At 39.6% G+C, this 27,650-nt stretch overlaps 2 protein-coding genes across 7 annotated transcripts in view; one reads left to right on the top strand and one right to left on the bottom strand.

The window, feature by feature from the left end:
• PTCD2 (pentatricopeptide repeat domain 2) overlaps window positions 1-5,583 on the bottom strand; it is a 54,953-nt gene extending 49,370 nt beyond the window's left edge. For 2 of the 4 annotated variants that reach the window (XM_043591736.1, XM_043591729.1), the window contains exons 1-3: window positions 5,444-5,581; window positions 4,133-4,225; window positions 632-761 (exon numbers count right to left, since the gene is read on the bottom strand). In XM_043591736.1, the coding sequence (XP_043447671.1) occupies window positions 632-761; window positions 4,133-4,225; window positions 5,444-5,555 (335 nt within the window). In that variant the 5' untranslated portion in view covers window positions 5,556-5,581. Of the gene's footprint in view, window positions 1-631; window positions 762-4,132; window positions 4,226-5,443 lie in introns of those variants that run through there. The other 2 variants (XM_043591724.1, XM_043591748.1) reach the window with 2 other exon arrangements.
• A 56-nt stretch (window positions 5,584-5,639) lies between these two features.
• Window positions 5,640-27,650, top strand: part of MRPS27 (mitochondrial ribosomal protein S27) — a 94,377-nt gene continuing 72,366 nt past the window's right edge. Inside the window, exons 1-4 of one of the 3 annotated variants that reach the window (XM_043588539.1) lie at window positions 5,640-5,745; window positions 10,880-10,957; window positions 22,192-22,262; window positions 24,525-24,583. In XM_043588539.1, the coding sequence (XP_043444474.1) occupies window positions 5,673-5,745; window positions 10,880-10,957; window positions 22,192-22,262; window positions 24,525-24,583 (281 nt within the window). In that variant the 5' untranslated portion in view covers window positions 5,640-5,672. Of the gene's footprint in view, window positions 5,746-10,879; window positions 10,958-19,683; window positions 19,793-22,191; window positions 22,263-24,524; window positions 24,584-27,650 lie in introns of those variants that run through there. The other 2 variants (XM_043588619.1, XM_043588694.1) reach the window with 2 other exon arrangements.

Genomic DNA, 27,650 nt, shown 5'->3' with positions numbered 1-27,650 from the left:
AACCTTTGCTAGGTTTCCTGACAGCAGACTATGATTACACGGGAATTCCCCTGACGTGGGAAAATGACAATGGATCAGAGAAAGAGACATTTGTCTTGAGGAGACAGATGATTGAGGAGTCCATGAAGTGGTCCAAGTGAGAGATGACGCGGCCTGCACTAAGACACTGGTAACGAGGACAGAGCGAGGAAGCCCAGAGATGAGAGATATCAGGGAAGTGGAAGCAGTAGGATTTCTCATCCTGTCAGGGAGGAGAGCAAGTAAGGTTAGAGGAAAGAGGCTCCCAGTTATCCATCCTGAGGGGTCAGTACGACAGAAAATAGTAAAAAGAAGCAATTTGTGTGAGTTGAATGTGAAGACCTAGGGGATATGTAAGTGGACTTCATCAGGCTGGTGATTTCTTAGGACATGAATTCTGGTTTTCTATCCTTAGTACCTGGCATATAGAAGGAATCCAGGAAGCGATTGCTAAGTGAACATAAATGTCTGGAGCTGGGGGCAGGCATGTGGACACGAGATTTGAAAGTCATCAATGTATAGTTGCCAGCTGAATCCATGTTAAATGGATGAGATTCTTCAGGAAAAAGAAAGAAGAAACCAAACCTGGCAGAATTGTACAGAAATGCCTCACCTGTAAATGACATTTTTAGCCAGTTCCACATCATCCCGGGTATCACACAAATGAAGGAAGGTTTTCAACTCGTCCTTCAAGATGAGCTTATTCTGGGCCAATTTCTCTTTCATGTTTCTCAGGTAGGTTGCTGGAAGAAAGCATAGTGTGGTGGCCGTCACTCAGGCTGACTGGGACTGTCAGGAGTCTGACCTCAGGGAGAAGGGGAAGCTGGATTCTGGCACACTTCAAAGAGGCACTGAGAGAGGCTCCCATCACTGACTAGTGTCCTTAAGAGCAGTATCACAGAAGGTCTATGAAGCAAACCATCTGTGCTACAGGAGCACAGGATGGGGGCCCACTCAAAACTTTCTAACATACAATCTTTGAGGGTAAGAACACAGGAATATGCAATTTTGACTACCTGGGTGATCCTTCTGCACACTAAAGTTTTAAGAACTATGTCCCAGAGGCTTAGTCCAAAAAACTATCGACAGGTGACACATTAGGGAAAAAAAAAAAAAATGCAACCAAGACATCTAAACCAACAATTGGCAGGGTATCTAGCAGGAAAACTGAAAGGAAAATGTGTACTGAAGATGGGTTTGCCCCAGTGGTTGACCCACACGATTTAGCAATATTTCAAGTCTCTTGCACTTGGTTCAACTCTACCTTTCATTTCTCTTGCTCTCCCTACTCAGTTATTAGACAGCATGACACAGTACTACATAATGCACACGGTAAAAAAAACCCATCCTCTCAACAGCAGCAAACACTCTTGGTAACAGAATCATTTCAAAATGCTTATACTTATCTCTGTCCCGTCTTGTATCTGATCAACTGTGGAGACAGTCAAACACCAAAAGGAAACACTGCTTCTTGGCATTAGGAAGGGATCAGATTCTCAGCAGAATGTGGGGTGAGATGCAAGCCCAGCACTAAAGAAGCATCTGCTTTCTAGAAGGCAGAGCTGTTCTCAGTATCAGGAGCTGCCAAGAAAAGTCTACAGGTTTTGCTCCAAGGCCCAGAGCTTTGAAGGGAGGCTGCTTAAAGGAATGGCACAATATGTATTAAAACACAAGACTGGGAAGCTGAGGCAGACACTGTTCTCAATTTAAAGAAAAGAAGGCCCACCTGGTTTAAGTTAATACTGTGGACCATCCAATCTTTATTTGCAGAGCCAGGTCATGGTTAAAGGTTTCAGAGGTGGAGAGGCCCGGGCTATAAGCTAGGCTCTGCTACTTGCATGCTATGGGGAGACCCTTGTCTGTTAGACTTGATTCCACGTGTAAAGTGAGAATCGTGAGAGCTACCTCATGGGGTATCCTGACATAATGTACGTTAAGCATTCAGCACAGGGCGAATCATTTTTTGTTCTCATTTTCATTCCATCACTTATTAGATTTAAGAGAATTTATACTATTAACTGTATCTAAACAATTTCTAATCTAAATAATTCTAATGGGACGACTTACACTTTTCAATAAGCCTTAAGAATCCAAAATTTCAACAATATAATTTGCACTTTCAAACAAATAATCAAGATTTAAGTGTTTGTGAACAACACAAGGAAGGCTAAGGCAGGGTTCCCATCCTGAAGGAACTTAATCTATTTGAAAAAACATGACACAGTTACGCAAAGCTATCTGAAAACAATGATTGAGGGGCACATGAGTGGCTCAGTCAGTTAAGTGTCCGACTTCTGCTCAGGTTATGATCTCACGGTTTGTGAGTTCAAGCCCCGCGTCAGGCTCTGTGCTGACAGCTCTGAGCCTGGAGCCTGCTGTGGATTCTGTGTCTCCTTTTCTGCCTCTCCCCTCGCTCGCAATCTGTCTCTCTCACTCAAAAATAATAAACATTAAAAAAATTTTTTTTGAAAACAATGACTGAGGGAGTGACAGGTGGCCAACTGTGTACATAGAAAGAAATCAGGGTGGCAGAAATAGACCAGGTTTGGCAGATGTGGAAAGGTACCAGAAAGGAAGTGGCTGGATAGGGTTGGAGAAACTCAGGAGAGGGGATCATTCTTGGTATAAGAATCAGCATGAACAATAGCATAGAACTGGGCACAGGGGAAGGTGGTGAGGGAAGAACTGTGATTACATTAACAGGAAATCATACTGGACTCCATACAGGGTAAGGGGCCCATTATGGAGGAGCTGGGAAGCTGGTGGCAGTGCGTGGGTGGCTGTGTGTGTGGGGGGGAATGTACACAATATGGTATAGGACAGAAGACCACTGTCGGTTCTTATAATGAAGAAATGTTAACAGGATTTTTATAAATATCAATCTGACCATGGAGTAGATTGGCACTCATTACATTAACTGCCTTTCAGAACATATGCTCAATTGTGACAGCTTTAGAAACACTACAACAATTGGATGTAACTAAAAAATGACATGAGGCCCTAACTGCCAACTTCACAAAGCTCCAAAAGTGATGAGTAAAAGAAGACTGAAGTAAAATCCAGGCTGAGGAAAATCCGAAGTAAAATGTCCACTGGAGATTAACATATTCTCCCTCACTCTGAAGGCTTATCTACTCATTCCATAGGTGGTATAATATATATGAGTAGAAAAGTGGTGAAGAAAAACTGATTTCTGGAGGGCTAGAAGCGGTGTTTATTGCGTGCCCATAAACATTTGACAGTGAGAGGAAGGAGATCTGAGAAATTTAGTAGGAACAAACTAAACTGTTATTAACAAAGGGAAGTCTTGCTATGCTTATCAAGGAATTTAAAGTACCAGAAAAAATGTGGAGAGGGAATGAATTCAACAAGAGTTCTCAGATGCTGACAGGAGTAAGAACTAGGATAGTAGTGTGTTTTCAGCTTTTTGTAATAAAAATTTTCAAACATACCCCAAAACAGAAAGAGAACAGTATAATGACCTCTCATGTGCCCATCACCTGGGTTCCCAAATGACCAATATTTTGCTAATTAAAAAAAATGTTTTACCCTATTGACTTTTTCGCAGAGTAGAAAAATATGAAAATGCATCCCACAAGATGGTTTTGTTTCGCTGTGTTTCATTTGTGTATAGATATGTATGTGTACAGTAGGGATGCTATGCAAAATGTACTTTTTACTCAGAGGTGTATCAAAAAATGTTAAAGCCAGTCATCTTGAGCAGTTCTTCTCAGACCTTACTGTGCATATTAATAGTCTGGGCTTTAAGTTGGGCATCTCTATGAAACTCCCAGTTGCTGCTAATCCTTGACCCTTAGTTTAGGTGGCAGGGATCTGAGGGAACTCGTTCCAAAACGAGTTTTAGTATTTCTCTGGGATCCTGGAAAAAGTGACAAGAGGAGAGCTGTAGGCTCTGTAGTAGCAGAAAGTGAGATGAAAAGTACGTTTAAGAGTAGACTAGGAAATCAAGAATGAACTATGTCAATCTCTTCTCGGACATAAGGTCATTAGAGAAGACCAAACAGATAAAGACAAAAAAAAAAAAAACAAAAAAAACCAAAACAAAACCTGAATGACACATCGATGAAAGAACCAACAAAATAGATTCAATTACCTTTAGTACCAGGAAGATGATTTGCAATAACCACCTTCTTATGCTGAAATTCTTTTAATTTCACAACATTATCTGTAAGTAGATATCTTTTAGCTACAAATAAAAGAAAAAAGCAAAATCATTTTAATTCCTTTTTAAAAAAAAATTTTTTTTTAACATTTATTTATTTTTAAGACAGGGAGAGACAGAGCATGAACAGGGGAGGGTCAGAGAGAGGGAGACACAGAATATGAAGCAGGCTCCAGGCTCTGAGCGGTCAGCACAGAGCCCGAGGCGGGGCTGGAACTCACGGACCGCAAGATCATGACCTGAGCCGAAGTCGGCCACCCAACCAACTGAGCCACCCAGGCGCCTCTCATTTTAATTCTTTTATTGTTAGTGAAGAACATGAATAGAGGTTGATTGTCTCTGGGGCGCCTGGGGGCTTAGTTAAGCCTCCGACTTCGACTCAGGTTATGATCTTACAGTTAGAGCCCCAAATCGGGCTCACGGCTGTCAGTACAGAGCCTTCTTCGGATCCTCTCTCCCCCTCTCTCTCTGCCCTTCCCTGCGTGTGCTCTCTCTCAAAAATAAATAAAACATTAAAAAAAATTTTTTTTAAAGTGTTGTCTATTTATGAGAAGGCAGTCCAGAGAAGTGGTTACAGTAGGAATATACTGTTGCGCTGCCTGAGGGCAAATCCCTCCTCTACCAGATTCCTCTGACCTTGGGCTAATTACTTGGCCTTGCTGTTTCCATCTCTGTAAACCAAGAAAAGAATGGTACCTCTCTCATTGGGTGGTTTCAAGAGAAAAGGAATATACTTAAGATGCAGAGTAATAGCTGACACTAAGTGTCAAATATTTTATTATCACTCACCAGCATAATGAAATTTAATCATTCCCGTAAAGCTATTAATGGACAATCTTACAAATGAAGACACCTGCTCAAGGTCTTTTAGACTGTTAGCTCTCCAGTTGGGACACCAAACTCAGTCTAAGACCTCGATTCCCAAACTTTGCAGAACAGTACACCCAAGGGGGAGAGGGATTTCCAGACAACAGCGTCGCCCCATCTGAAGGACTACTATAGCCCCCAGCTCAAGACCCCAGCCTGGCTGTCCTCTGGTTCCCAGCAAAGGGGCTTCGACGACACCGAAGGGCCAGTGCTGCACACGCGCGCAACCAAAGGGCACAAGAGCATAGGCTGCTCCAGGCCAGTGAGGGATTGAGGCAGGCGCTTTTATTTCACCCCAAAGCGATGCCTGCTAAGGTGTCAATCTCCCTTCTTTCCCATTCCTCCCCTCCTTCACGACCAGAAGCCGGCGGATACCTCCGAGAGGGCAGCGGCAGCATGTGGAGCCTGAGCCTCCCACCCCGGGAGACACGGAACTCTGCAGCGTAAACAGCAAAACGTGACCCGGCCGCCGAACTGCGGCAGCCATCTTATCCTGGGCCGCAACAACTACGCGCGCCGGGGAAGGGGGCGGAACATCAGCCTGTGACCCCACCCCTTCCTTTCCCTCAACCCCTGGGCGTTCTTCCTCTTGGTATGCTCCAAGATGGCAGCCCCCATAGCGAGGCGCTGGTTTCTTCTGGCGCGGAGAGTGCCTCTGCCTCCAATCTCCCTGGCAGGTTTGTGGCTGCTTTCCTTTTGTGGGGTACTTCATTAGGCACCTGAACACTCTTCCTTAAGTCAAAGGAGCTGTGGGTTTTCATCAGGACAGGAAAGGCTTCTGGGTTCTAGTTGCTAGAGAAACCGTTTGGAGCGTTGGGTAGCACAGAAGGAGGAGGTAAGGCCCCCGACCTGTATGCTTGCCTAGAATAGTGCCAGCCAGCCCAAAAGTGCGAAGAGTAGAGGAAGTCATGGCATGAGGGCTTTTACCTGTGATTTGCAGGGTTTGTGTTAGGGTGGTCGTCTCTTCACTGACCATGAAGAGCCCAAATGTGCCCCCCCCAGAGCTAGAACTTTTCCTCCCCGCTTAAGTGTTCTTGGAGGGGCGTCGAAAACCTCACCACCTCACACTTGACCAGACCTTTCGTTTCCACATGGGATAAGTATTTCAGTACTAATTTCGCATTACTTAATGATCTGGGGCACAACTTTTGAATGACATTTCTATGCCACAGTTTTCCATGTGTAGAGACAATAGGCACTTCTGAAGTACCTTTGACCTTTGAACAAGTCGGATTAGGGACATGATACCAGGCAGTTGAAAATTTGTGTTTAAGTTTTGACTCCTCCCTTACCCATCACAGTCCATTAACACTTTTTTATGTCTTATGCAATTTTATACTGTATTCTTAACAGTATGATTAAATGTCTAAAATGCAGTAATCACAGTTGATGTTTCCAACATACCTCCTCTAACTCCTGTTAAAAACCAACACATACACTGTTGTTCACACTTGTTTAGCAACAGCCATTAACTATGGGCATTAAACCTCATTGTTAGCCACCAGGTTTTCTGAGAATTAATTGGTTGACCTGGCAGGTGAAAGTGTTTAGTGCCACATGTTAAGTAAAGTATGTACAGTACCTGGCATCTCATTAAGAATTAGCTGCTGTACCTATTTGCTAGCATGTTTAATTATGGTGGTTGCTAAATGCTTTTCAATTTAAACAAGACCTTGAATTGCTTATCAGGGAGACCATCATGGTTGCATTGTGTTTGGGGCAATCATTCTGATAAGGGAATGGAAATTAGGTAAGGGTGACTTATGAGAATTTTCAGTTAGCATTTGTTCTTAAACTGGTGAACATGTAATTTACACCTGTGTTGTTCCATTGTGGTAGCTACTAGCTACTTGTGGCTATTGAGATTAAATTCAATTTTAGTCACACATTTTTTTTTTCAATTTTTTTTTTCAACGTTTATTTATTTTGGGGACAGAGAGAGACAGAGCATGAACGGGGGAGGGGCAGAGAGAGAGGGAGACACAGAATCGGAAACAGGCTCCAGGCTCTGAGCCATCAGCCCAGAGCCCGACGCGGGGCTCGAACTCACGGACCGCGAGATTGTGACCTGGCTGAAGTCGGACGCTTAACCGACTGCGCCACCCAGGTGCCCCAGTCACACATTTTTTAAATGTTTAGTAGAGACCTATGCTTGGTGGCTACAGTTGTATAGCTCAGAACATTTCCATCATTATAGGAAGTTCTATTGAATAAGCATTAGGTTAGACCATAGAAGAAAGGAGTCTTGAAACGAGTAACTGGAAACTATAAGGCAAGTAATAGAATTATGTAGGAACTTCAGTCAGGAAAGACATACTATGTGATTTCACTCCTGTGTGCAATTTAAGATACAAAAAAACGTCAGCATAGGGGAAGGGAAAAAAAAGAGGGAAGCAAACTGTAAGGGACTCTTAACTAGAGAGAACAAACCGGGTTGATGGAGGGAGGCGAGTGCAGATGGGCTAAATGGGTGATGGGTATCAAGGAGGGTACTTGTGATGAGCACTGGGTGTTTTAAGTGATCACTAAAGTCTACACCTGAAACCAGTTTTACTCTATGTTAACTAAGAATTTAAATAAAAACTTGAAATAAAAAAGTACCTGAGATAGTGCATTATAACCCATTCAGGATTTGAAAATGCTGATAAGGAGCTTGACTATTAAGTCATCAAAATATTTTGAGCCATTACAGGGTAAGAGAGGAAAAAAATATACTTAGCACAAATTAGAAAAGTGATTTAAATACCTGAAGAGGGGAGTACCTGGGTGGCTCAGTCAGTTAAACATCTGAATCTTGGTTTTGGCTTGGGGATGTGATCTCACAAACCGTGACATCGAGCCACACATTGGTCTCTGTACTGACTCTGCAGAGCCTGCTTGGGATTCTCCCTCTCTCTCTGTCCATCTGCCCCTGCCCCGACATAAATAAGCTTTAAAAAAAAAAGTATTTTAAAAATAAATAACACATGAATAGGGTAGAGAAAAGAAATTTACTGGGTACCTACTACATAGTGAACATTAAACACATAATGTGCCCTTATTTAAACTGATCAAGGTAGGCGCTGTCTTTTGTATCATGAAAGGAGCTCAGCTTGTGCAACTTGCCCCCATTTCATACCATTTCTTAGCAAGCCAAGGATTCCAACTTAAGATTTTGTGACTCTAAAAGGCTATCTGTATCAACAGTCACACTACTTTTCTTTGGATGGTAAACATGTTTGGAGACATTGGTCTAAAGGCCAAAGTAACTACAAAATGACTAAGAATATAGATACAGCCAATCACTTTTCACTAAACGTTGAGATTCTGGTCCTTGGAAGTACCTTTTTAGGATTAAACGGAGAAATTACTTCTTATAGTGGATAGTTATTTTAGAGAATATGGTTGCCACCAAAGCTAACTGGCTGAGGGATAATTAAGTTCAAGAAAGGTTTGTAAATACTGCTGGGTGGCCTATTCAGAGCGGAATTTATCAGACTCAGACACCTAAACCTAAACCTGTGAGGCTCTTACTGTCTTTAAAAGGCTTACAGAAACATTCTTTAAAGAATGTTTGTTTTAAGGTGCACTGATTTCCTATTGTAGTTTTAACAAATTATTACAAATAAAGTGGTATAAAACAATACAACTATTACAGTTCTGTAGGTCACAAGTCTGACCAGAGGGTCTTGCTATGTGGAAATCAGGGTGTTGAAAGGGACAGGTTCCTTGCAAATTCTGTAAGGGACAATCTGTTTCCAGGTCTTGTCCCTCTTCATGAAACCACTTGAAATCCTTGGCTGATGCTCCCCTTTTTCAAATACATTTAACACGAGTAAGAGCAAGTCACGTCTTTACATCATTCCATCCTTCATTCATCTCGGTATCTGTCTTTTCCACTTTTAAAGACCTTGTGATTACACTGGGCCCACCTGGATAAGCCGATATAGTCGCCTCATTTTAAGATCAGATGATTTGTGATCTTAATTCTATCTGTAACCTTAATCCCCCTTAGCTATTACCCTAACATTCGTAGGTTTGGGAGAGTAAGACATGGACATCTTTTGGAGGGACATGATTCTGCCTACCAAATTTGGCCACACATTTCTACATTTATTATTTGTTTCTATTGGTCTAGGAAAGTTTTCTATTTGCTAAATTTAAATTCTTCATCCTTATACCCTTATCCTTTTGTTCTATACTCAATGGAGATGGAAAGTGATTACTGGTTACTTTCTTAAAAAGCAAACATTAAATAGTTCATATATGTAAATAGTTCATATATAATAGTTCAGCTTACCTTTTGTAGATTTACTAGTCCTTATTTGTTTTTTTGTTTTCAGTTCATGTGATGCCCTTGAACAACTGCACACAAAGGGCATTCTTGAACTCCTCTACCTTTCCCCACTCTGACCACCCCTACTTTTTGTCTCATCTCCCAATTCGAAATTCTTCATTGACCTAGATAATTGTCTTTTCTTTTCTTTTTTTAAAAAAAATTTTTTTTTTCAACGTTTTATTTATTTTTGGGACAGAGAGAGACAGAGCATGAACAGGGGAGGGGCAGAGAGAGAGGGAGACACAGAATCAGAAACAGGCTCCAGGCTCTGAGCCATCAGCCCAGAGCCCGACGCGGGGCTCGAACTCACGGACCGCGAGATCGTGACCTGGCTGAAGTCGGACAGTTAACCGACTGCGCCACCCAGGCGCCCCGATAATTGTCTTTTCTGATTCCAGAATGGGGGGGGTGATTTTTTATGCTAGAATGAAGCATATTCTAGAAAAATAAATAGAGAATAAGAAATTATAATAATAAGTAGACAATAAGTCACTGGTATCCTTAAGTGTATAGCTTAACAGCCCTATCCTTAGCTCTTGCTCACATCGAGAAGGGCTGTTCCTGTTTCTGACAGAAAGGAGAGACCTTCCTGGTTTAAAAAAAATTGTTTTGAATGTTTGTTTTTGAGAGAGAGAGAGCAAGAGCGAGTGGGGGAGGGGTGGAGAGAGGGAGAGGAGACACAGAATCTGAAGCAGGCTCCAGGCTCCGCACCGTCAGCACAGAGCCTGACGCGGGGCTCGGATCCATGAACCGTGAGATCATGACTTGAGCCAAAGTTGGACACCCAACCAACTGAGTCACCCAGGCAACCCTGTCCTTTCACTTTCTTAATGGTGTCCTTTGAAACATAAAAGCTTCTACTTTTGTTTAAGTTTATGCTCATTCTTTCTCATTCATTCCTTGAACTCCTGTCTATTGGGCCTTGCCATATGCCAGTCATTGCACCAGGTGCCCTGAATGCAGCTGTGCCCTCTAGTGAGTTACCTCAAATCTGGCTTGTTAGGTTTTTCTTATAACTAGGGTGCTAGGTTACTAGGCAGGATACTCTGCTTTAGGTGAAGTTAGGGTAAATGTGCTGATCCAAGTCAGATGGAAATGTTCTTAGGACTAACGATTATAAAGCATTCAATTTGTGAGTTAAGCAATAGTTCAGCAAGTATTTGGGTTCTAAGGAGTTCTAGGGCTCACCTATGCTATAATTTAGGGGGAACAAGTGGCTTCCAGTCCTAAACTTACAGGAACAAAATTACTAGCATTCTTACCCATAACCTTATTGTAGACATTGTCAGTTTTTTCTGCATCTTCTACTTGGCAGATGTTGAACGCATGTTGTCATGTACTGAATTATGAACTGGGCAATATTGGTTAGAGTATCGTACAAGAATCTTTACATAATCTAGTACATTGAAAATAGGACAAAGATATCTTTAATAAGACATATAAACTGAACCTGTTGTGAAACCACACCTGTTGATAATTGACTTTTTCTTCAGGTAAAAGATGCCTCCTTTCTGCAGCATATGTGGACAGCCACAAATGGGAAGCAAGAGAAAAAGAACATTGTCACCTTGGTAGGTACCTATTAGGTTGTTATATAGGTCAAGTCAATCACTCTATATTTACCATCATGTTCATATATGAAATGATGCTCTTATGATCCCATTCAGATAAGCACATTTTAAGTCTTAAAAAGAATTAGACTGTAACTTCACACATGGCAAAATCATTTTTGCTATCCTGCAAATTTCTTTTTAATTTTTGTCTTGATGATTAGTGTCCCTAAATTATGTAAATGACTCTTTCTTGTTTTTTGCCCACTTTTGTCATATAGTTAGTTACCATGCAGCTTGTCTCTGTTTTACATTATCTGCAGAGAAAAATATTTTTATATTTTCATCCTTTTTTATTGTTATTTCTTAACTTGTGGTCTTCAGAGTTGTTTCTGACTCTTTTCTATTTTATTTATTTCCCTTTCCCTATTCTTTGGGTCATATTACACAGATAGCAGCCTTTCTTTTCTAAAATAACAAGGCCTGGAGAAAATCACCGACCATATGAGCACTTTGTAGAAATGTAAATACTTCATATATGTAATATATATTATGCATAACATCAACAGAACATTAATAAAGTCAGACAATTAAAAAAGGGAGGGGGCACCTGGGTGGCTCAGTCAGTCACGCACCCGACTCTTGATTTCGGCTTAGTTCACGACCTCATGGTTTGTGGCATTGAACCCTGTGCTTGGGATTCTCTCTCTCCCTCTCCGCCCCTCCCCTGCTTGCTATGTCTCAAAATAAATCAATAAATTTAAAAAAAAATAATAAAGTCAGACAATTGGTGATAGTTTTATGGGATTGATTTAATATTTTGTCAGTTCCAGTGCTGATCTAATCTTCTCACTCAGATTACTTTGTCTGCTTTTTTGGGCTTATGTTAAAGAATAAAGTCCCCCTCTGTTTATGGATTCTTCTCATAACAGGGGTCTGGGGGAGACACTGTTTTGTAGCTGTGTGCAGCGGCTAGCTTAGGAAAGAGGTAGGGGTTGCAAATAACTCATTTTCTCCCCTGATGTTGTTATTGCAAGAGCAGAGTTGGTTTCTGTGTCCTGGAATGGGTGTATAGACAGGGACTAACCAAGGCAGAGCTGTGGAGAATCTGAAGGTGAGCCACTATGTACTTGCACTGAAATGTAGAAATCAGATAGAAATGCAAATGGATATAGATGTGGTTGGTATACTGGCAAACTCCAATACCAGGAGCGGCATTATCATGAGCGACACAGATTTATTCACAAAATGGTGAACAACTCTTGGTAAAGTTCTGAACAAAGCAAACTGCTTTCTTCAGTTTACATGGTAGTTGCATCTCTGAAAAAATTCAGCTTATTTTCAAATTACGCCCCCAAAAGTACTTTGCGTTTATAGGTAAAATGGAGTTGTTAATTATCAATAGGTTGCCTTTTTTTTAATCGTGTAATTGTCTGCCATGTCCTATATGCCATGGTATGTGGGGCAAATATTTTAACTTTTTATTTGCAAATTTTAAACTTACAAAAAATTGTAAGAGTAATACAAAAAGCATCTATAGTCTCTGCCTAGATTCACCAGGTGTCATCATTTTGACCCTTTTGTTTTGCTTTCTCATTTATCTACAGTCACACTTTTTTTTTTTTACCCATTTGGGAGTTTGTGGCATATACTATTGCCTTTAAACTGACTGCTTTGGTGTAGACTACCCGACGTTTCTTAAGAAGCGAGTCCCTTTTTTTAATAGAATATTCTTCTTTTGGGGTTTGTTTTATATTTCTTCATAATTAGATTCAAAAGGCTCCCCGGCCAGAATATTGTCAGGGATATTGTGTCCTTTTCAGGACGACTTCTCATCTGGAGACACCTGATGTCCCTCTGCCCTCACTGCTGAGGTCAACTTTGATCATCCAGTCAAATGTGTCTGATCTTTCCACCGTAGAGTTACTGTTTATCTCCCTTGTGACTAATGGGCATTTTGTGGGGAGATACTTTAATATCATGCCAGTGTCCTGCTGCTTATCAAGAGTTTCCCCCTAAGATTTAGTATCCATTCAGCTTCTTGTCTGAATCAATCTTTAATATAATGTTTGCAAAACAATGGTTTTCCAATTCTATTAATACCTCCACATTTCGTGATTAGTACTCAGTATTCTAATGTAAGCAGGAGCCCTCCCTTTTCTCCCATTTCTTTCTTTCTCTGTTTATTATCAGTATGGTCTTGTGGGTTGTGGATTCCTCTTTTACTTTTAATGATTCATTACCATCCTTGTTATTTTAGTGATCAAATTGTTTCAGAGTTGGCTGGTAGAAGCCCTTTCAACCTGAGTCCCAATGTTCCATCCTGTATCTTTCTGCTCTATCCCTGGAATCAATTATTTCTCCAAGGAGTCCTGCTTCCTTTTAATAAGGAATGGTGTTAGAAACCAAGATCTGTGCACTACTTGTCCTCTTGCTACTATGGGATTTTTGCTTCTTGGTCTATTCAGTAGATAGAGCTAGGAAAAATAAAGGTACGTATACACATAAACACATGCACATACATGCATATAACCTTACATGTACATACATTACAAATAATTAATTCATGCTAAAACCTCTAATTCCAGTTCATACCCAGAGGGTTCTTCCTTGCCTTCCTCTAGTCTATATTTGTATCAGCCTTCTATACTGAAAACTCTGGCCCCCAACAGGGACAGTGTTTTAATGTGTTGTACAGTCTCTGCGTTGCAGGTTATCTAATTTTCTAGTCTGCTGATCACTCACTACTCCCTGTAGTCATTGTGAGAGTCAAAAAAAAAAAAAAAATACCCCCATATTTCTTTAGAAAATGGGCATTTATGCCATCTGGGGCCAATAGTGCTCTTTTTGGGAACAACCATTCCAATGATGAAACCAACATGGACTCCATGAATTATATTGCAAGGTTGTTATGATATGCCAGGAAAGCTATTCAGCTATTAACACTTTCCTAGGTACGAAGGGAAATTTAGAAAAAACAATTGTATTTGGTGCCTTGGTATAGGATGTAGTAAGCCCTGTGTATTAGGGGACAAAATTATGGAACCTTTGTCATAGATTCCTGAATAAGCAGAAGCTATTTGCCAGAGAATGAGAATTATAAGTCTGCAACAAATGTAGGTAATTGTCTTCTCTCTCTAAAAATTAGTATACTTGGAAAGTAGTAACGGCTACCATTTACTGAATGGTACTCTGCCTAGAATATCCTCTGTACGTCTTGGATCCCTATCCAGTCAGAATTGATTTTTTTCCTCACCCTGTATTCTTACAGCACTTTGTGTCTATGTTGTGTCGTTTGATGTGGTGAAAAGTCTGCACTTTGAGGACACATCTGGATGTGAGCCGAAGCTCTGACAGCTTTCAGAAACTGTTATTTAACCCACGTTCTTGTTGCCATAAATTAGGATTATAAAGCCTGCTTCGGTTAACCCTCTGACATATAATAGGTGCTCCCGAAATAGGTGAAATGAATGAATCCCTAGCCTCTTGATTCTACACTGTATAAAAGATTAGGCCATGAAGTGAGATAGGGTTTTAAAACTCCAACTGCTCTAAAGGAAAAGAGGCTATCTGAGGCAGTATTTTTTTTCCTTCTACGTAACAAAATGTAATTAAAACTTTCGCGCATGTTTTCCCTAACTCTTGAGCGTTTGGGTTGAGATGTGGGTCCTCAGAATTGAGGCACTGCGCCCAGGGCTGCATCCCGAGGATCGTACAGTAGGTGGCAGCGCCGCCTCTGCGGAGACCGCCGCGCAGCCTTTGGAACTGGGCATTTGGGCGCGGACCTTTAGGGAAGCCTCCTCCGTACGTGCGTGCACGCGCGCGCGCGGAGTCCTGCCCTTAGCATGTGGAGCGCTGTGATTGGGCGCTGGGACCTGGTGCGGGCTCGTTGATTGGGGGAGGGAGGAGGGGCGATATGAGGCATTTACTCCGCGCGTCTTCATTGGAGGGCGTGGGGTGGAGTGGAGCTGGGTGGGAGAGGTAAGGTTCCTGGGTGGGTGTAGGGCTTTGGCTTCCATCTCCTTACGTGATTTCGCCTCCACGCGGGTTACTTGCGGATGAGAGATGTTCGGTGCTTGCTCTGACGGGCGTGAGGCTCTGGTGCCTCCTGTTCAGTCTCAGTGGTTTTCTATTAGAGCCTTGGGGGCGCCCTAATGGGGATCTGTCCAGCCCCGGTAGGAGGGTAATTTATTACTACGGAGGTCTTGATTAAAACCGCGGGTGCTATTTGGTACCTACACTGCAGTTTAGGGATCAAGCAGGGTATGGATGCAAGTCAGGTGTTGTGGCAAAAGAGTCGAAAGGCAGCCTTCATTCGTTACTAGTTCTGTGCTGAGCACTTAAGACGCACCATCCCATTTAATGCACACAACAGCCAGCTAATGCAGCTGCTGCTTGTAGATGAGGAAACTGAGGCCATATTTTGACATTTACTTGAGCCCATTTCCTTTATGCTGAAAAATAGCTTTCTCGGTGATATCTGTAGTAGTGTCTTCCCTCGCACTGAACAGTGGATTTCTTGCTTTAAAAAAAAAATACATTTTGGGGCGCCTGGGTGGCTCAGTCGGTTAAGCCTCCGACCTTGGCCCAGTTCGTGAGTTCGAGCCCCGCGTGGGGGCTCTCTGCTGACAAGCTCGGAGCCCGGAGCCTGCTTTGGATTCTGTGTGTGTGTGTGTGTGTGTGTGTCTCTCTCTCTCTGCCTCTCCCCTGCTCACACTGTCTCTCTCTCAAAAAACTAACTAAATAAATAAACATTAAAAGTTAAAAAATACCTTTTGGTTGCAGTATAATGTATACTGAAAAAGTCCATAAATCATAATGTTTACATTGGTATACTATCACAAGGTGGACAAACCTATGTAAGAAATAAAACATTCCTTCCCCTCAAGAAGTCCTAATACTGGCTCCCATTAGAGCTCATGGCTAATATTTACTTCATCTCTAATTCTGATTGTACCATGCTGATCCTTTGGTTTATTTTGAGGCAAAGCCCAGATAGTATCTAATTTCATCCATAAATATTTTAATATATATCTCAAATATAAGGGTACTTTTAATACCACTATCACACTTAAATTTTTAATAATTATTTAAATATGAAAGACAGTGTTCATATTACCCTGATAATTTCATAAATCTTTTTAATGGTTTGGTTGAATCAGTATGCAGATAAGGTCCATACAGTGCAATTCATTATATACTCCCCTTCTCTTGCCTCTTTTAAAATCTTTTTTATAGAAATATATAGAAGTAGAGAGGTTGGTATAATGAACCTCCGGAGTACTGTCACCCGGTACAACTGCTTCAGCAGTTGTCAATTCCTTCTAGACTTGTTTCATCAATCCCCTTTCCCATGACCTGATTACTTTTTAACATTTGTTAGCAGATCATTTTATGTGTATTTTCACATGTACCTCTAAAAGATAAGGATTTTTTAAAAATACAATTATAATACCATTCTCATTTAAAAAAATTAGTCATTCCTTAACATCATTCGATGTGCCATCAATGTTTACATTTCCCTAAATGTCTTATACGTTTCTTTTTAATTTATAGTTTGTTGAAATGGGCCCAGGTAAGGTTCATACACTGTAATGTGTTGAGATTTCTTTTAATTAAATATTTTTTAATCTATAAGTTTCTTTTTCTTGCTGTTATTTGTTGAGGAAAACAGGTCTTTTGTTCCCACATTCTGGATTTGCTGTTTTCATTCTTTTGGTGGTGTTTAACATGTTCTTCTACCTTCCATTTGTCTGCTAAAGCTGGTAGTTAGAGTTGGACACTTGATCAGATTTAGGTTTTTTGTTTTTTTGTTTTTCTTTTGGCATGAATATAAGTGTTGTTTACTTTTGTCAAGAGGCACACAGCATTTGTTTATGTTAAAGGCCTCTGTGATGTTAAAGTCCAGTCATGACTATTGCTTATATCTACTCTTTTATTAGGAGCTGCAAAATGTTACCATTTTAATTCTATTGTTTCTTATTTATTACCCAGAAAATGTCTTAGAAGAATTCTCTTTCATCAGTAGTTTAGTTATCTCTTTCATCAGCAGTACAGTTTGTATGAAAGAGGCAGCTTTCAAAATCATGGGTTGACCTCCTGCCATCCTCCAAAAATGATCACTGGTGATAGATTTTTTTAAATATCAGTATGAACTCATGGATTTAAGTATTCCACACATTTTAACCCATTCCAGTTGATATTTTTATTGAAAGGGCCTTACTTTTACCAACTGAGCTTCAGAGAACCCTAGGGGTTCTTGGGCTTTCCATTTCAAGTCAGAAGATTACAGTTTTAAACTGTTTTCTGTACTGGGCTTCCCTTTGGTTAAAATAAACACTGAATTAAAGCATCGCCTCTGAAATTCCTCCACTAACCATGCAGATCTATTGAGGAGATAGAAGGTGCAAGTTAACAGCATTAACCAGTGAGCAGCTTTTGAATTACAGACTAGGGCCCACAGTGAATGGTACTAAGGAGAAACCCTTTTTGGCAAACTGATAGGGTGCCAGTAGGAGGGCAGGCCTGATGGGGAAGCTCCCTGCTTTCTATGAGAAAAAGTTCTCTGGCTTGCATCACCTTGCTAGGGGTAAGGGCCCTGGTGATGAGCTGAATTGGATTTCTCAGCCCTACTGAATTAAATGTTTTATTTCTGATTTTTCAGTTTATAAGTAATTATAAAGTAAGGGATACCTTTAGGTTTTCAGCACTTTTTTTTTTTTTTTTTTTTTTTAAGAACTCCCTTTCGGAATCAAAGAAGTATATACACCACTGACTCGTTTGAATTAGGGTGAAGCAAAGCACTGTGGTCCTCTCTTACAAACATTTCTCTCATTAGCTGAGGTTTAGTTTTGCTGTGTCATTTCAGCTGTGGAGGCCTTTGGCTTGTTGCAGTGATTTTTCAAACCTTGCTCTTGAAGCCTGACATTTTCTGAAACCAGCTTTCCTAATCTTTCAGTTCCATATCATCCTCCTTTAGTCTCTTTTTCTTAGTATATATGCGTATAAAGCTTGCCTTTAGATTTTTCCTTTATTGAAACTATTTGTTTTAAAGCTTCTGGTGACAGACAAATGGATACATGAAAATCTAAACATCTACATTCAGAAGGGTTTCTAGGTGTTTCCTACTCCCTCCTTCCTTCTTTCGCTTCTGTACATATGTCATGTGTGCCTGTATTTGCTTTTTAATACTGGAAACAGAAACATGGCTTCATATTCTATGTTCTGATCACTTCTAGGAGGTAACAACAATAATTTGTATCTAGTTTATTATGTAAATTCGATGAGGTACACAGATTTTTTTTTTTTTAATGTATTTTCAAGTTAGTTAACGTACAGTATAGTCTTGGCTTCAGGAGTTAGAATCCAGTGATACATCACTTATCTATAGCAATCAGTGCTCATCCCAACAAGTGTCCTCCTTAATGCCCTTCACCCATTTTTCCCAAGGTACACAGATCTTCTTAAGCCCAGAAAGAGTTTAGTGTTTACTGATGAACAGTCATGTACAGTCACATAGAAATCATAAAAAACCAAAACCATCTAATAATTTCTCACTTAAAACTGTCATATATATGAATTTTTAAAAAATATTTTATTTAGGTGTTTTATTTTCCACCTTTTTCCAGAAATAGAATTCAGTTTAATATCATCTTTGAACTTAAGAGCAATATTGAAGATGTGTTTTGTGTTCTCTCCATGGCAGTTCTCAAACATAATTCACTCTAGTTCTTATGAGGTTGCATTGCAATCTCTTGGGGCCTTTGTTTAAAAATTGGTATTTCCTTGGTCTCACTTCAGGCCTACAGAATTAAAATTGCTCTCTGGGTGTGAAGCATAGGAATCTGAAGCTTTAAAGTTCTTTTTTTTTTTTTTAAGTTTATTTATTTCGAGAGAGAGAAAAAAATGCAAGTTGGAGAGGGGCAGCGACAGAGAGAGAGAGAGAGAGAGAGAGAGAGAGAGAATGAATCCCATGCTGATAGCTTGGAGCCCTAAGTGGGTCCCATCTCACGAACCAGTGAGATCATGACCTAAGCCAAAATCAAGAGGTGGTCACTTAACCTACTGAGCCACGCAGGTGCCCCTGAAGTTTTAAAGTTTTAAAATCCTGCACGTGATTCAAATCCTCAACCGGGTTTGTGAACGAGTACCCTCCTATACTTGGAATCATGCAGGATCCTTGAATAAAATCTTTTATGACCTTAAATCATCAATGGTATTGTTTTCTTCAGATACGAGCATTTTATACTAGTATACATTTCATTTCTTGGACATACTTTCACATTGTCTATACAGCTTTAAGTTTCGTTAAATGAAGATGCATTTTCCCATATGGCTTTTGTGGACCTCAGCTGTCTGCTGCAGTCCTGAGGAGCTGAATGACAGGGAAGAAGGCATCTTCTGTGGCACATTTTTTTTAACAAAACCTGGACATTTGTGGGCCCCTCACTGAAACACGAAGTGTTTTTTTGGCTGTTGAAGTCCGTGGTCCAGAAGCGTATGGCGCTGGCCCTCTGTAGGCCACAGCTGCTCCAGCTTTCCTGGCCATCTCTGCTCTGTGCAGTTTTCTGCCTCATTCATCACGCCAACACTATCGTGTAAGGTGATTGGTCACATAGAATATTTAGCAGCAAACCCCTCTCTGACTTATAATATGCAAATGTTATTCATCTGATGCTTGCTATGCAGCTGTTGCTTTTTTGAGGCCCCAACCAATTTCACTTGACTGAAGAAGTCTTGGTGTGAAGGATTAAAATGGAATCTTGAGTTACCACGCTACAGAAGCCAACTCAATCCAACGTGTATCAAAAAGATTTGGTACCATGAGACTGCTGTTTAATATCCCTTTCTGAGCAAGTAGGTTTAACAATAGTAATTTGCCTTAATGTGAAGAGGTTTTAGAGACCTCCATGTGTGCGTGTTTTAATAGTCTTTAATTACCTGGTGTCAATCCCTTGAAGGAAGTTGTAAGAAAAGTAATCACTTTTACATTATATCAGGTTTTTAGGGTTTTGTGTTGCTTTCCCCCAGTAGCTACTGAGTCGTTGAGAGCATTACTCCAGGGAAAGGAAAGAGGAAAAAAAATGGCTAAATGCACAGCAATAGGTCTTTAAGAATTACTTGTTGATTGATTACCTCTGCTTCTTCTAAGTGTAAAAGAAAATACAAAAAACAAATACAGACTAGCTTATGTAGGCATTTGTAGGTCATAGAAAATATTTTGGATTTTATTCCAAGTATGATAGAAAGCTGTTGGCTGGTTGAGAAGAGAAAATGACAGTATTTGATTTATCTTTTTTTAAAAGTCTTGCTCAGACTGCTGTGTAGAGGTTAGATTGTAAGTGGGGGGGGGGGCAATAGTTAACATGACTAGTCGGGAGGTGTGAGATTAGCAGTGGTAGTAGGAAAAAATACATATTTATATTTATGTTTCAAATCTAGAGCCTTTAGTACTTGTTGACAGTTGGTTATAGAGTGAAAAAGAATGGGGTTGAGGAAGACACCTAGGTTTTTGACCTGAATAAGCCGGTAGATGTAATAGCTGTTTACTGAGATGCGAAAAGCAAGTTTGAGGGAAAGGTTGGAGAATTAAGAGGACCTGCCATGTTTAGATACCTGTTAGGCATCCAAATGGAGATGTCACCTCGGCAGTTGGAAACACAAGTCTGAAGTTACAGGCAGAAAGAAGTCAGGGTAGGCATATATACATGGAGTAAATAATCCATAGATGATATTAAAGCTGTGGGAGGGCATGAGATCACCCAGGGACTGAGAAGATGGTGAAAAGTCTACCACTGAGACTTAGGCACTCCAGCATTTAGAAGTCAATAAGAGGAGATTTTGCAAAGGAACCCAAGAAAGTGAAGAAAGAGTACAGAATGGTCAACTATGTTAACATGCTAGTGAGAGGTCAAGTAAGATGTGGATGAAATACTAACTGTTGGATTTAACACTGTGGAGGTGGTCTTTGGTGTTAGTGGAATAATGGAAACTAAAGCCTGATTTGAACGAGTTCAAGAAAGGACCTAAGGAAGTAGTAATAGTTGTGTCAGGGATGACTGATTTGAGAACTCTTGCTGCTGAGGGGAACAGAGCAACGGAGAAGTTATCTGGAAGGAGATAGGAGGTTAAGGGAGGTTTTTGTCATTTTGGTTTTTTGTTTGATAAAGTTCATCCTTTATTAAAAAATAGAAGGCAGAGTATATGTGCATAGATGCTGGTAGCTTGGAGACCTGGTGGGAGGAGGATGAAGTTCTGTTGATTGCTTCTATTTTATACTCAGGGAAAGAAGACACAAAACCATGAGCTCAGGAGAGGAAAGAAGGGGAAAGAACATATTGTAACTTTGAGAAGCAATGAGAAGGTGTGAAATAATTCTTTTGAGAGTATGTTGCTTGGTGTTTCAGATCTTTTTAGACTCTGAGATAACAATGTAATCTCAGGAATGCCAAGTATTTCTGTGGATATTCTGCTCAAAGCAACCAGAATAGGAATTAGTTCAGGCCAAAAATTACTAAACGTAGTCAGAATGCCTCTCAGATTTGTTCAGAAAATGTGTAAAAGTCATTTCATAAATTCCAATCTTTAAATTTTTGAAGAGCTAATACAGCTAGCTACCTGGTTCAAAATGCAAAAAGAATAAGTGTGTAAGCAACGAAGGATCTCCTTTCTTTGGTTCCCTACTATGTAATTCCTTTCCCTGGAAAGTGTCAGTGATAACACTTTCTAATATCTCCTTCCAGAGGTACTTTATTGATCCACTGTTTAAAAGCTAACTATATGGTCGAGGGCATGGGTGGCTCAGTGGGTTAAGCGTCTGACGTCAGCTCAGGTCATGATCTCGCGGTTTGTGAGTTCAAGCCCTGTGTCGGGCTTGTGCTGACAGCTCACAGCCTGGAGCCTGTTTCAGATTCTGTGTCTCCCTCTCTCTCTGCCCCTTCCTGGCTTATGTGCTCTCTATCTCTCTCTCTTAAAAATAAATAAACGTTAAAAAAATTAAAAAGCTAAATATATGGTAGGATTTTAAAAATAATCCTTACTCCAGTTAAGTAAACCATTTTTTTAAATATTACTAATATTCCTTCATCCTTTCTAACTTTTACAAAAATGATTTATAAAAAGAGCAAGAAAGAGCATCTGTTTTAATAATGACTTCACAATGTTGGCAGCCATCTGGTAGGAGTTGTTATCTGTTAGATTTTTCTTAAGAAATATGTGTATTTGACAACGTTCTTTTTCCTTCTTTGTCTTCACAGCTGATCTAGCATCTTTAATGGATAAAACATATGAGAGAAAGCTGCCTGTTAGTTCTTTAACAATATCACGGGTAAGAAAACTTAAACATCTATATTTTCAAAGGAGGAGGATGAGAGGCTCTTTATTTAAATGAAGCTGTGTAAATAAAGGCTACTTTTCATAGGAAATACTCTTGCATAGTAGGGTATGTTTTTGTAGTTACTAATAGATATTTTGTGGTAAAGTAGCAAATTTCTATAACTGAAATAAAAAGTAATAAATTTACCAGACTCTGATGTCAGTGATCATTGTTGTGTATCTGATTTGAATTTTTCTAGGATATGATATTCTGTTCTATGATACTATGATTTTTTTATGTTGATACACCCTTCATAGTAGTAGTATTTCACTTGTTAATATTGGAAGTGATTTTGATATTTGAGAAAGTCTATAAAAGAATGGATATTACTGTTTAATACTGCAGTGCAGTGGAGCAGAGGATAATATTAGGCTGAAAATCAAGAATGGTAATTGATAGTAACTGTTACTGAACACTTTCTATACCAGCTATTGTACTAGCTTCTTAATGTACATTACCTCTATTAATTCACATAATGGCCGTATGAGATAAGCACTGTTAACTGCATTTTATATGTAAGACTCAGACTGGTTGATAACTTACTCAAGTGCACACAGTTCACAAATAGAAAAATTGAGCTTCAAACCCAAATCTCTGCGACATCAAAGTCTTTCTCTGTTGCCTCCCTCAAGTAGATCTGATCTTTTCTTTATCATGAATTCATTTTGTGACATCAGGCAATTGAGCCCCTCTCAATTTCCTCATTTCTACTGTGGGATCAGTAGTATCTCCCCACAGGGCTGGTATGCTAAAATGAGATCTTAATTGTGAAAATTCTTTGTAGAAATTAATGGCACCATAAAATTCAGGATGTTTTTAAATTTACATGAGGAACAGTAAAGAAACCCTTATCCTTTTTAGTCTCAGTCTTTTCTTTCTGCCTCTTGATATTTTCCTTTTAGTAGGGAAGCAGTTTTAACTAGGTCATAACCTAAATTGTGTAGCCTCAATTTTCAGAGGGGGACTGAAAAGCCATTGCTCATCTCTTACATGATGGATAAGATTTCTGTATGCCATAATACCTGATACTTGTTTAAGCAGCACTTGAGAGCTTAAAGAGCTTTCACGTACATTTTCTCACTGGAGTCTCACACTCTTCAGTGTAGGTGCCCTTATTCTTTTAATGCAGATGGACCAGCTAAGTTCTGGAGTGGCTGTACCATCTGTCTTTGCCACACAGCAAACACTCACTCAGGAGAATGAGTTCTCAACTTTAAGTCCTGTGTTTGAATTGTGTTTTATCTGCTCCTTAATGAGATTTCTAAATAAAATCCTTAAGTCCTAGACATTTTTAGAAAGCCTCTCCGCTTTTGCTGTTTTTCTTCATAAAGTTTCAATTTTAGGCACAACATACATTTTGTCCTACTCCATCCTTTTTGCCTGTGTCTCCTATAGGATAGAATACATCCTTGGAATAATTATTTTTGCTTGTTTCTTTACTTTGGAGTTAGGAGCATACAGAACGATTTTATGGTTCAAAGGAAGACTTTGTTGGTGGAAGGATCACAGGTTGACTGGTTCATAGCAGGGTCAGAGTAGGAAAAATGGTCGTAAGGCTACATTTTCTAAATTTAGATTTTCATCTCTTGGGCCATATTTTTTCAGCCATTAGAGTCTTTCTCCTTTCACCTACCTGTTCTCATGTTTGGAGTTTGGAACATAGAGAAAATATCAGGATTTAAAGATAAAGGGAAATATTGATAACTAATTATAAACATAGTAGGAGGAGCTCTCTCGTTCTGGGCAAGTTTCATGTTTGGTTTTCAAACAGTTTTTCTTATCAAGGTTGATCTACACATAGAAAAACAGAAGGCTTTGTGTGTTCTTTGCATTAGCACAAAAGGGTTTCAAGAATGGAGCCGTACCATGGGAACAGTGTTCGAATAAAATGGATGTCCTATCTTTTAAAAAAAATTTTTTTAAGTTTATTTATTTTTGAGAGAGAGAGCAAGTGAGCATGAGCTGGGGAGGGGCAGAGAGAGAGGGGAAGCACAGAATCCAAAGCAGGCTCCAAGCTATGAGCCGTCAGCACAGAGCCCGACACAGGGCTCGAACTCACAAACCATGAGATCATAACCTGAGCTTAAGTTGGATGCTTACTCAGCTGAGCCACCCACGTGCCCCTGGATGTCCTATCTTTTTTAAGGTTATTGTGTGAATCAGGTCCAATATATAGCATAATCTGTATTCAAAGTTTATTTTTCTGTCTTTCAGTTTGTGGACAACATTTCATCTAGAGAAGAGATAGACCATGCAGAGTATTACCTTTACAAGTAAGTTTTCCATTTGATTTGACTATATATTCTCTCACAAAGGGTAGTAGGTATTATGCATAATGCTTAGCACCTTTTTAAGTTTGTGTTTTGGAGATATTTCCATATCAGTATATAGATAGCTTCCTCATTTTTTTATATGCATCATATTCTGTATTGTGAATGTATTATTTAAACCAGTTCTCTATTATAGGACCTTTAGGTTGTTTGCTCTGTCTCTTTGTAGTAGGTGTAGTATAGTAATTAACAATCCTGTACACATGTAATTTTACCCATAATCCTCATAAGTGTATACATTTGTAATTATAATAGCTGCTGCCAAATTGCTTTCTATTGAGATTTCACCAGATGACATTACTGCCAGCACGGGAGTAGAAAGGCCTGTTTTTACAGGTTGGCCAACAGGTGTTTTCACACTTTGAGATTTTTTGTCAGTCTGATAGGTGAACAATTTTATATATCTCTTCTCTCCCTTTCTTATTCAGATGGAAGTACAGTCTATATCCACTATTCAGCACCTATTTTTAATTAACACTATATTGTAAAACTTTACGGACATTACCACATTTGCTTCATACTTTCCCACAGCTGTGAACAATCCTACTGTGAACTACAGACACACTCACCTGTGTGTAAAAAGAAAAAGAAGCTTGTTCACTACAGCACCATCTGTGGTAGCAAAAGATGTGAATAACCTAAAGCTTGCTAAATAAGGGACTGGTCAAATAAATTCTGATTTTTTTCTTATAGTTTCATCTATCAGATCAAAATGATACCTTACAACTTTTTATTGTGATTCCTTGTTGTGATTTAAAAAATGTGATTTATGATTTGTTCCAATTCCTGGGTTTCAAAAATAGATTCAAACTGATGCTTAAAATGTTTTGGGGTGCCTGGGTGGCTCAGTTGATTAAGCACCTGACTCTTGATTTCAGCTCAGGTCATGATCACATGGTTTATGAGTTTGAGCCCCACATCTGGCTACGTGCTAACAAAGTGGAGCTTGTGTGAGATTCTGTCTCTCTCCCTCTCTCTCTACCCCTCCCTAGCTTGCACTTTCTCTCTCTCAAAATATATAAGTTAATTAAAAAAATGTTCTTAGTAAGCATTACAGTAGAATTTGCCATTTGTCCTTTGTTTTGATTAAAAGAGTTTTTTATTTTTTCCATCTGGGTATTTTTTTATTATTTCTTTTAATGTTTATTTTATTTTTGAGAGAGAGCATAAGTAGGAGAGGGGCAGGCAGAGAGGGGGACAGAGGCTCCCGAGCGGGTTCCACAGTGATAGCAACAAACTGGATGCGTGGCTTGAACTAATGAATCTGAGATCATGACCTGAACCAAAGTAAGACACTCAACCAACTGAGCCATGCAGGCATCCCCTAGGTACATTTTTTAAAGCTTTCTTTATATTAATGAAAATGTATTCAATTTTCTTTTACATGATTTAGCTACATAGTAATGAGCCTTTTTTTTTTTCTTTCTTTCTGAATTGGGTAAATTCTGCCACCTTTTTGGTGTTTTGTGTACAAATGTAAATCTTAAGTACATTAGATTTCACACCTGAAATATACTTATTTAAAAGTTTTTTTTTTGAGAGAGAGATAGCGTGTGCACGTGGTAGCAGGGGAGGGACAGAGAGAATCCCAAGCAGGCTCCATGCTGCCAGTTCAGAGCCCGATATAGGGCTCGAACCCATGAACAGTGAGATCATGACTTGAGCTGGAACCAAGAGTTAGACATTCAACCGAGTGGGCTACCCAGGCACCCTTAAAAGCATTTATTTTAAATTTAAGAATGCCTTTAATCATTTCATAATTTTAGATTCTAGTCCTGAAATCATAATTGCAAGTGCTCTCCTAAATATAAATGTATTCTTTAATGAGAGTAAGCCCTGCCTTTTTTAGTGGTTCTTTGGCACCGTAGGGCTCCTTTGATAGTTATTTTTGCCTGTGGTGGAAAGTGTATTCAGGCCACCATCTTCCCAGTTCTTTTTCTTTTGCTTTGTTGATGGCAAAATGCAGAAAATAGTTCCAATGTCTAAAGAGAAATTATTTCTTAGAATTCTGTCCTGTGGGACACAGTGCCCTGATTTTGGAAGAAATACAACCCAAATTTACAAGTACCTCTATAGTATATAACTGATTTCAGTGATTCAACATTCAGCAAGTGTTTACTGAGCACCTGTTACATGCCTAGGCTGTGTCCAAGGTGCTGGAGTATAGAGACCAAGTTAAAGACTGTCCCGTTCCTCATACGTTAAAGTTTAACTGAGAAATTTAAGTCCCGCCTTTAAGACCATCATGATTCCTCTCATGATGTCAGTTTTGTTAGGCCTAGACTCTTACTTGAAAGTTTCCTAAACTCTTCCTCCTGTTTCCATATAGGTTATATAGAAGACTCTTACCCATCTTAAGATGAGTCACTGTTTAATTTGACATCCCATCCTTTGCTTAATCAAAACTGAGGTTCTAATATATTGAATGTCAACTATACTTCAATAAAAAAAAAAACTATTCTAACAATGGCATCGCTTTATTTCTGTTGTTTCTCCTCCCTTCCATTGCCAAGAAAATTGGCTCTCTTTTTCTCAGCCTTTTTTTTTTTTTAAAGAAATAAACATTTTTGTGACTTCATGAAATTACTGTTATATGTGTATGGGACTAGGTATAACCCCAAAAAACTGCATCAAGATGTAGATAATGGAGGTTGGCTACATTCACTCATTAGCTAAATGTCTCATTCCTGCTTTCCAGCCTTAGAGAATATATAAAGGTTCTGCCTCAGCAAAATTAGAAGTTACAAGTAATGAACTCTCAAGGTTTCTCTGCATTAATTGAAGTCAGGAATGTCGATCCAAAAGACACCAAGGGCCTGTGGTATTGCCACCAGTTAGGTCTTCAGCATGTAGTGGTTGTGATGCCCGGCATCCCCACATGGGATGACTTTAGACATCTTAGAGAAGTTTATGATCACCAGTCTAGAGTAAGGAAATGAAGCCATTTCTTAATCCCAAATAACTGACAGCTTCTTGGGAGGATTTCTCACTCCCCAGGCAGTACCATCTT

The sequence above is a fragment of the Prionailurus bengalensis genome, chromosome A1 (assembly GCF_016509475.1).
Source record: "Prionailurus bengalensis isolate Pbe53 chromosome A1, Fcat_Pben_1.1_paternal_pri, whole genome shotgun sequence".
Classification (NCBI taxonomy): Eukaryota; Metazoa; Chordata; class Mammalia; order Carnivora; family Felidae; genus Prionailurus; species Prionailurus bengalensis.
This window is presented reverse-complemented; position numbering and strand designations above follow the sequence as displayed.